At 47.3% G+C, this 9,885-nt stretch overlaps 1 protein-coding gene across 1 annotated transcript; it reads right to left on the reverse strand.

The window, feature by feature from the left end:
• Positions 1 to 1,276: 1,276 nt before the first annotated feature.
• LOC121303112 (peptidyl-prolyl cis-trans isomerase-like) lies at positions 1,277 to 6,164 on the reverse strand. The gene is made up of 5 exons (XM_041233581.1): positions 5,998 to 6,164; positions 2,961 to 2,991; positions 2,655 to 2,743; positions 2,175 to 2,347; positions 1,277 to 1,700 (listed from the first exon to the last, which is right to left on the reverse strand). The coding sequence occupies exons 1-5, from the start codon at positions 6,064 to 6,066 to the stop codon at positions 1,568 to 1,570; spliced, it is 495 nt and encodes a 164-aa protein (XP_041089515.1). The 5' UTR covers positions 6,067 to 6,164; the 3' UTR covers positions 1,277 to 1,567.
• Positions 6,165 to 9,885: the final 3,721 nt, after the last annotated feature.

Below are 9,885 nucleotides of genomic sequence, written 5' to 3' on the forward strand. Positions count from 1 at the left end.
CCTGCCCGGGGACGGACTCGAGACCCTGACCCTGACTCACCCTGCGCGGGCCTGAGCGGGACGGGACCGCAGAGCTTTAGAGACTGACACACGCCCACCTGAGCGCAACGAACGGGACTCTCAGACTGGGTTGATAGGGTCATACAGGTTTTAGGTCAATTATCCCTCGTAAAAGTGTCCCACAGTAATAGCAGAGCACAGTGTGGTGAAGCACAGGGTTAGGGTTAGAGTCTCTATATACAGACTAGAAAACTCTAGGGACCGCTTTAAAGAATCTTTGATCAGCAAGGTCCTAAATCTATTATTATCATCATCTTGTTATTTATTAAAAGCAATGATATGTATTATTTGTATTTCTGACGCTGAAGACTGTTCTTCTGGTGTGGGATACCAGTTTGTTTTTCTAACTTATTATAAACTATTATTAAATGTAAATTAATTAATTAACGTGCAGGGTTTTATTCCTAGCAGTTACAGTGTGTCCACAAGAGGGCGCCAAAGCATTGAATACCTGGGACAAGCCATCACTCCCACTGAGCGCTCAGTTACTTAACTAGACCCTTAATTAAACTGATAATTTGCTTAATTAGACCTGTTGACTTGTTCTCGGCTCATAAACAGCTGCAGAGTTCGAGTTACTTATAACATGCTAAAGCCAACTTGAAATCTAACGCTGTTTAAGAACTGGTCCCCCGGGACCAGGGTTTGGGGAGCCCTGACGCCATTCACGTTACATTTTGAAAATTTATTTCAATTATAAATGTTTAAGTAGTTTGTGTGAGCAGCGTTGAGTTTTAGAAGAGTCTCTGCCAAAGACAAACCCTAAACCTGTCCGCATGATGAGAGACTTTGAAACTTCACAGGAAGCTGAAAAGTTTCCATCACCCAGCAAGGAAGGAAAGCCACGCCCCCTGCAGCTATGACATCACACCCTGTCTTTTCCACATTCTCCAGACTGGAGGAACGGGGGGGGGGGGGGGGGGGGGGGGGGGGGGGGGGGGGGGGGGATGGGGGGCAACACGTGGGTGTGTGTGGTGTGGGACACAATGCGAAACTGGGCCGAGCTCTGCATTCGAGCAGTATTAAGCTGATGCAAAGACTGAGGCTCAGGGAAGCCTGGTATCAATATTGAAATGATCAGGAGGCAAGAGCAGAGTTAGAAACACACCAGCCCTGCTGCTGCACCCAGTCCTGGGGTTCAGAGCTCCCCTCAATGAAATCTACTATTATTACAATGATCAGGAGCAAGGCTGGAAGGAAGAAACGCACACAAGTGTTTACTTTGTCATCTGATCTTTATTTAAACACACAATCTGGAGTCCGACCCCAAGAAGCCAGTCGACGTCATGAAAAAAAAACAAAAATGAAACTAAAAAATAAGACGACTCCTGATAGAACACAGCAAGTTCCAACCTTACTGACAGACCGGAAAATAAAAAAAAAAAAAGAGAATCTGAAGACTGAGGAGGGGGAGAACCGCTCTGTATATAGAAATGAAAGGCCGATGCAGTGAGGGCCACGGTCTGGCGGTGGTGGAATCAGGGTGGTCCCGCCGGGGGGAGGGGTCTCAGAGCTGGCCGCAGTCCAACACGGTGACCTTGCGAGAGGTCTTACCGCTGGAGGAGCCGTAGCCTTCCACCTTCCTGATGATGTCCATCCCCTCCACGACCTTCCCGAACACAACATGCTTCCCATCCAACCTGAGAGACAGGAGGGGGAAGGAGAGAGCGTGAGACAGGAGGGGAGGGAAAGAGAGAGAGACACAGGAGGGGGAAGGAGAGAGCGTGAGACAGGAGGGGAGGGAGAGACAAGCATTACAAACATATCCAACCTGAGAGAGCGAGAGACGGACAGGAGGGGAGACTGCAGTTATAACTACAATAGACAGGAGGAGAGGGGATAGAGAGAGGTTTTACTAGCAGCTTGATCAGCCCCCAGTGTGTCTAGGCAACAAGCTCAGGTTTGTTTGTGAAAGCAGTACTGGATCACACTGCTGTGCAGCGGGTGTCTCATTCAATTCCTTGCTACAATAATTGAGGGATGGCAATCAGACTCCTGTTGCAGAGCAGCGTTCCCCAGTCCAGGTTTCACCAGCAGTCTGTTCATCCCCAGTGTACACAGGTAGTAAACCCAGGGGTGGTCCGGGCCGCTGTGTGGAGGGCAGTGGGGCTCACCAGGCAGTCTTGGCAGTGCAGATGAAGAACTGCGAGCCGTTGGTGTTGGGGCCCGCGTTGGCCATGGACAGGATCCCAGGGCCGGTGTGCTTCAGGCTGAAGTTCTCATCCTGGAACTTCTCCCCGTAGATGGACCTGCCACCGGTCCCGTTGTGGTTGGTGAAATCGCCGCCCTGCAGGGGGGGTGGAAAAGAGGCAGAGCGGGTTTCAGAGCGCTGCTCCCATTCAAACCAGGGTTAAACGCGCCTATCCATGCGTCCGGTCCGCACGGGTCCCTTCGGGTTTAATACAGAGGAGTTTCGGAGTGAGAGAGAGAGCGCGAGAGACTCACTCAATGTTGCAAATTGTTTTTTTTTTTGTAAACTATGTGCACGAGTCGGTTCACGTTCAAGCACGTAATTCAATACGGACAGATCTAGATGCACACTGATGCAATAGAGAGAAGCGGTCGCTGCACCCCCTCCTCACCCCCCCTCGTACCTGGCACATGAACTCAGGAATCACTCTGTGGAAGCAGGAGCCCTTGTACCCAAAACCCTTCTCCCCGGTGCACAGCGCACGGAAATTTTCTAAAAAAAAAAGAAATAAAGAAATAACCCACGTGAGGCTTCTCAACATGCATCGCCTTCTCCATTTCATCGACTTCTGACAAAGTGCATCAGAAAAATGAGCAAACTTTACAGCAAGCAAACAAACTGAACCCGCAGCCGAGGGCAGGTCTGCGGTCCCCACAATGCAATGCTCTCTAACTCGAGACACAGTTACCACACAGAGCCAGCGTCTTACCTGCAGTCTTCGGGACAACATCAGCCCGGAGCTGAAAGAGAAAATTGAAAGCACAGTTTAGCAACGAAGTCACTGATCAGACAGACGTCTTTATCCAAGGACACTTCGTAGGCATAAAATACCCGGTCTCCCGTAGAACAGAGGCTCGACCCAGGCTAACGCACCCGGCCTGCACTGATCTCCAATCACGTGCTGGAAAGTGCTCTTGCAATAAATCTCTCTGAATAGGGGCAGCGCCATTTAAGGCCTTATCAGGAAGGTGGGCAGGGTTACAGTGCAAGCTTCATTTACACAGTGCAGTTTACAGTAAGTGCAAATAATGCTGCTAACACTGCTAGAATACAATATGAACTAGGATGCAGCCAGTTGAGATCAGAGTAAGTTATATCTGCAGTGACAGTGCATAGCTGTGTTTTGAAATCATGAGAGGTCTTGAGATGACAGAGTGAAATGCTGTGCAAGGGGGGGGGGGGGTGTAAACCCTAAGAATAGCGACTTCTGCACCTGACAGGTCGTCCGCAGTGCCTCCTCATTCTAGAGACAGCTGCAGGAGAGAGGGAAGAGGGGTGGAGGGGACCCGAGCGAGACAATACACAGCTATGGACAAAACTTCAGCATCATCTAGAATCGAGAGACAGAGAGATGGCTACCTATTTACCTATATATTGGACAAACATCCAAACAAATATTTGACATGAAACAAAAAAAAAAAAATCAGACATTCATGTTTGCTAGAAATCGCAAAAACACCTTCTCTTCCTTACCCTCACCAGAACTTGCACGACAGTTTAAAAAAAAAAAAGTAGAAAACTTAACCCCTCAAACATGCAAGATTTGAGAAACATGAAACTGCATCTGTGCCCGCCATGTTGGCTCCAGGGCTCTGCAGTTTTGCTGCACACAGCTGCCCACGCTGGAGCCGCTATGGCGCCGGTTTCTCAATAATAGAGGCGCTGAAACAAAGCCCCTTTCACTGCAGTCGCTGCTGGCAGACCGCCAGCACCCCCTGTTATCTTAACACGATCTGTAAAGAATTAGGATCGCGTTCATTGCAAACGGGAAGAAACTGCCGCATCCGTGCAAAGCGTGACTAACCCGCGCCCCACCCTCGCCTCATGCTGGTATTTTTCCACTGCCAGACCCCCCCTTTTTAAAGCCCGGGCGTGGCGAGTTTATTAAATAATAAACACATCCTGCAGTCTGTCAGAACCGCCCATCAGAACGCGAACCCCCCGGGTGCGTTCCAAATGGGAGGGGCTACCCCGACACCCACGTTCTGCGCCCGCCCCTCACCTGTGAAGAGCACACCTGCATTGAGATTAATGGCTTATTCTTAAACCAAACCAGCTGCATATCCCACTGCACCGCGCTTACTTATGTAACTAGCTTTTTTTCTTCTAGCATTGACAACATGTGATTGAATTTGTGGGGGGGGGGTAGATCGATTCTGAATGGACAGGCAGATCTATTCGATCAATACTGCAGTTAACCGATTAAACCTCACCGATACCTCAAAGCCAGATAATACTTCGGAATATTTAATGTGTGCAGGGGGGCCCGATGACAGACATATCTATTCGATCAGTACTGGGGTTTTTTTTTTTGTTTTTTTTTTTTTTTTCGGAATCTTAAATCGGCACGCAGCGTGGCCCGCAGTCCAAGACACGCGTGTTTCACTGGCGCAGGCACCTTACTGAAGGAGGGGTAAGCGTTTTACAGGGGCACCGTGAACCCTCCTCCAGCCCCTACACCCATCCGTCTGCCCCTGCTCGCAGCAGCAATGCGCTCCGCTCCTTTTATATGAAACGTGCAATAAGTTAATACTTGATTTACACGCTATTCAAACGTGCAATAAATCATAGCGCTGCCGTCCTTCCTCGCCCACGTGTAGGCGCGCCCTGCCGGGGACGCGCAGCGCGCACACACCGCTCCGCTCGCACGCTTAGAACCGAACCGACACCGCGATTAAAACGGACCGTGCCGTGCGGCTCAGACACGGGACCCCGGCGTGCCTCCCCCGCCCCTGCAAACTGCACGGATCCGGAGACTCCATGCATCGTGCAATGCATCAAAGCCACGCCTGAATGCGGACAGGGGCAAGAAATCCGCGGAAATATGCAGATACTTCCGCAGAAAAATGACATCCACCCCCACCCCGCAAACCATAAGACTCAAAACAAGGCAAAATCCGCTTTTATTTTTTAAACTGAAAGCATTACCGCATTGCATCAAACTCGGCGCGTTTCTCCGCTCAGCCGGAGCAAAAGAGGGAAAAAGAAACACCCGGCTTCCCGATCACCAAACATCAACAACAAAGAAAAAAGAAATACTGAGAATTAACATGCAATTTACCCCCCCCCTCTCCCCCAAACCCCCCCCCGGGTCTCGGCTTCACACAATTACGATCTCTGCAGTACGCGGTTAAGTTGCGCATATAGCTCGCTGCGGCGCATCGAGCAAGAATGTTTCGCAATAGCTCGCTGCGGCGCAATTTAAATATATATATAATTCTTTAAAACAAACAAAAAAAAAAAAAAACACGAGATTGCATTTCCACCCTAAAATGGCTCCTCGCCTCTCCCGACTCGCACCATAGCACTGAAATGGCGCCGGTGCCTTTGGCAAGAAGACAGCCCGCGGAAGACCACGCGTGAAACGAGCACGCGTGGGTTCCGCGGCGAGTTCTTCCCCACTTAACACATGCCCTGTTCTCCCATTGAATTACGTGCGATTCTTTACCGATACGCAAATCTTTATATATATATATATATCCCAATCATGAGATTGCAGCGTGCATTGCAATGCAGCACCGCGCGTTTAATTTGCATTTAGGAATATAAACGTTGCTATTAAAAAAAGCAACCCTTATAAATGCATTATAAGGCAGACGGCTTGTGAACTGGACTCGACCATGTTTAATATATATAAATGGGGGTCGATGCATGAAATCAAGCGGATGCTCGCTGACCGGCACCACGCTATTTAATTCTGCACTTGCGGATCTGCGGTTCCGAAGCGCCGGATTCTAATTAATTACCTCCATGATGACTCTGCCGATGACCTGGCCGTCAACAGCCATGTCGAAGAAGACCTTGGGGCATGCCATCGTGTCGGATTCGAGTGCTAAAGCGTGCTAAAGCGTGCTGAACCGGTCCCGTCCTAACCCGCTCCGCTGCAGCTTCCGAACGAAAGAAAGACTCCCGCTGCCCGGGGTCGCGCTTTTATAGGGCGGTAAGACCAGCCCACGGAGCGCCCCGGCCAATAAGAAGGGTCGGAAATATCGAATGACATCAGAGCGGACCAATAAAAAAAAGGCGAGCCGTCGATTTTTTTTTTTTTTTTTTTTTTTTTTTAACGGTAAGGGTGTGGTCGTAGTAGATGGCGTAATCGACAACGGACGTGGCCAGTAAAAAGAGATTCGGAAGGCTTTGCCGGGAATTTTAATCCAATCAGCAGGCAGCAGCAGTGATGGGCGGTCCTTCTAAACCGCGCGTTCGAGGCCCCGCCCACTCCCTCTCCGTCTGCAGGCGAAGGAAACAGTGTCGCCGTGTCCTCCATGTGGGATCTGGGGCTCTATAGTTTACTGCACAGAGCCGCCCAAGCTGGAGCCGCTATGGCGCCAGTTTCTCAATAGTTTTAAGCCCAAGGTAAAATGTGGACTATATAAAGATTTTTTATATTCATGTAGTCTGGCTTTTATAACTTAATATTGGTTTTAATAATACAGGAATATACTGTCATTTATAATTGTGTACATTGCTCTGTCTGGAATTAGGGTTCCAAGATTAATTAGGAAGCCTATTGTAAAGAGATAGTTAGATATATCTGTGGCAGAGTCAGCCTTCTCTACAGCGGCTTCCCCGTTTCCACCGCTCCAGCAGCGCCTCCCGGTGGTCGTTAGCTGTAATTGCATTTCAGATTTGTGTGCGCGCTGCCGAATCGCGTTCGGTCCCGGGTGTCTGATCTCTTGTCACGATGACGTCAGGAACAGGTGTCGTTCTGGCCCTGTCTCTCTGACAGCGTGCAGGAGAGCTCAGTAATAAAAACAGATCGCGCCTCATCTTGTTATAATAACACACTGGGGCTGGTCGAGGTCATACAGTCAAACCTGGAGTGTGTGAAACTGCTTTGCAACATCAACCCCGCTTGTAAATTATTACGTGTTTGGAAAGAAGACTCCCATTGCACAGCAGTGTGATCCAGTCCTGGTTTCACTAGGAGTTTAATAATCAGACACACTGGAGCTGATCAAGCTGGTAGCAAAACCTGGAATGGGTGATACTGCTGTGCAGTAGGAGTCTGCTCTCCATCCCGGTGTTCAGTCCGGGCTGTATGAATTCTCATATTGGTTGGTGTTCAGTCCGGGCTGTATGAATTCTTGTATTGGTTTGTGTTCAGTCCGGGCTGTATGAATTCTCATATTGGTTTGTGTTCAGTCCAGGCTGTATGAATTCTCATATTGGTTTGTGTTCAGTCCGGGCTGTATGAATTCTCATATTGGTTTGTGTTCAGTCCAGGCTGTATGAATTCTCATATTGGTTTGTGTTCAGTCCGGGCTGTATGAATTCTCATATTGGTTGGTGTTCAGTCCAGGCTGTATGAATTCTCATATTGGTTTGTGTTCAGTCCAGGCTGTATGAATTCTCATATTGGTTTGTGTTCAGTCCAGGCTGTATGAATTCTCATATTGGTTTGTGTTCAGTCCAGGCTGTATGAATTCTCATATTGGTTTGTGTTCAGTCCAGGCTGTATGAATTCTTGTATTGGTTTGTGTTCAGTCCAGGCTGTATGAATTCTTATATTGGTTTGTGTTCAGTCCAGGCTGTATGAATTCTCATATTGGTTTGTGTTCAGTCCGGGCTGTATGAATTCTTGTATTGGTTTGTGTTCATTGGTTTGTGTTCAGTCCAGGCTGTATGAATTCTCATATTGGTTGGTGTTCAGTCCGGGCTGTATGAATTCTCATATTGGTTTGTGTTCAGTCCGGGCTGTATGAATTCTCATATTGGTTTGTGTTCAGTCCGGGCTGTATGAATTCTCATATTGGTTTGTGTTCAGTCCAGGCTGTATGAATTCTCATATTGGTTTGTGTTCAGTCCAGGCTGTATGAATTCTCATATTGGTTTGTGTTCAGTCCAGGCTGTATGAATTCTCATATTGGTTTGTGTTCAGTCCAGGCTGTATGAATTCTCATATTGGTTTGTGTTCAGTCCAGGCTGTATGAATTCTCATATTGGTTTGTGTTCAGTCCGGGCTGTATGAATTCTCATATTGGTTTGTGTTCAGTCCGGGCTGTATGAATTCTCATATTGGTTTGTGTTCAGTCCGGGCTGTATGAATTCTCATATTGGTTTGTGTTCAGTCCGGGCTGTATGAATTCTCATATTGGTTTGTGTTCAGTCCGGGCTGTATGAATTCTCATATTGGTTTGTGTTCAGTCCGGGCTGTATGAATTCTCATATTGGTTTGTGTTCAGTCCGGGCTGTATGAATTCTCATATTGGTTTGTGTTCAGTCCGGGCTGTATGAATTCTCATATTGGTTTGTGTTCAGTCCGGGCTGTATGAATTCTCATATTGGTTTGTGTTCAGTCCGGGCTGTATGAATTCTCATATTGGTTTGTGTTCAGTCCGGGCTGTATGAATTCTCATATTGGTTTGTGTTCAGTCCGGGCTGTATGAATTCTCATATTGGTTTGTGTTCAGTCCAGGCTGTATGAATTCTCATATTGGTTTGTGTTCAGTCCAGGCTGTATGAATTCTCATATTGGTTTGTGTTCAGTCCAGGCTGTATGAATTCTTGTATTGGTTTGTGTTCAGTCCAGGCTGTATGAATTCTCATATTGGTTTGTGTTCAGTCCGGGCTGTATGAATTCTTGTATTGGTTTGTGTTCAGTCCGGGCTGTATGAATTCTTGTATTGGTTTGTGTTCAGTCCAGGCTGTATGAATTCTTGTATTGGTTTGTGTTCAGTCCAGGCTGTATGAATTCTTGTATTGGTTTGTGTTCAGTCCAGGCTGTATGAATTCTCTATTGGTTTCTCTCTCTCTCTCTCTGTAATCTTGCTGTTTAAAGTGAAATAAATAAATATAATAAAACCAGCTGCAATTTCAGCAAACAATTCTGCCCTCCCTCAAAAGGGAATTGTTACTGATTTATTGTGCATTTATCTGTGTGTTTAAAATCAAGCCTGGATTAAAATAATAATAATAATATAGATGAGAACAGCTGTGGCCTTTACAAGAGAGACACCAGAAGGGGTTTTTTTTAGTTGTTTTTTTACACCAATTATCTTTAATAATAAAGAGATGACTGACACACACACTTTATTATTTATATATATATATAAAATCTTGACACACACACACTAGCACAATCCTCCAGCAGCGCTGCTACCTCGCGCCCGTCTAGAGATCATCATCAACATCCCCATTATTATTATTATTTTACAAACTGTGCATCAGGGAGACACAGGCAGCCCCAATGCATCATTTATAATAGCGGCAGTTACAAATAATTAAAGTCATTTTACAAGAAACAGGTGACCTTCTTAATGTGTGTGTGTGTGTGTGTGTGTGTGTCCAGTCTCTCTGCGTGTGTGTGTGTTGTGTCAGCACGGATCTACTGCTAGAGACGCCCATCGTGTATGTGTGTGTGTGTGTCAGTGTGTCTGCGTGTGTGTGTGTGTGTGTCAGCACGGATCTCTGTGCGAGTGACAGCATGTATCTGTCTGTGTGTGTGTGTGTCAGCACCTATCTCTGTGTGTGTGTGTGTGTCAGCACATCTCTCTGCGTGTGTGTGTGTGTCAGCACGGATGCCTGTGTGTGTGTGCGTGTGTCAGCACAGATCTCTGTGCGAGTGACAGCATGTATCTGTCTGTGTGTGTGTGTGTGTGTGTGTGAGCACAGATCTCTGTGCGAGTGACAGC

The sequence above is a fragment of the Polyodon spathula genome, chromosome 31 (assembly GCF_017654505.1).
Source record: "Polyodon spathula isolate WHYD16114869_AA chromosome 31, ASM1765450v1, whole genome shotgun sequence".
In the NCBI taxonomy this organism is placed as follows: domain Eukaryota; kingdom Metazoa; phylum Chordata; class Actinopteri; order Acipenseriformes; family Polyodontidae; genus Polyodon; species Polyodon spathula.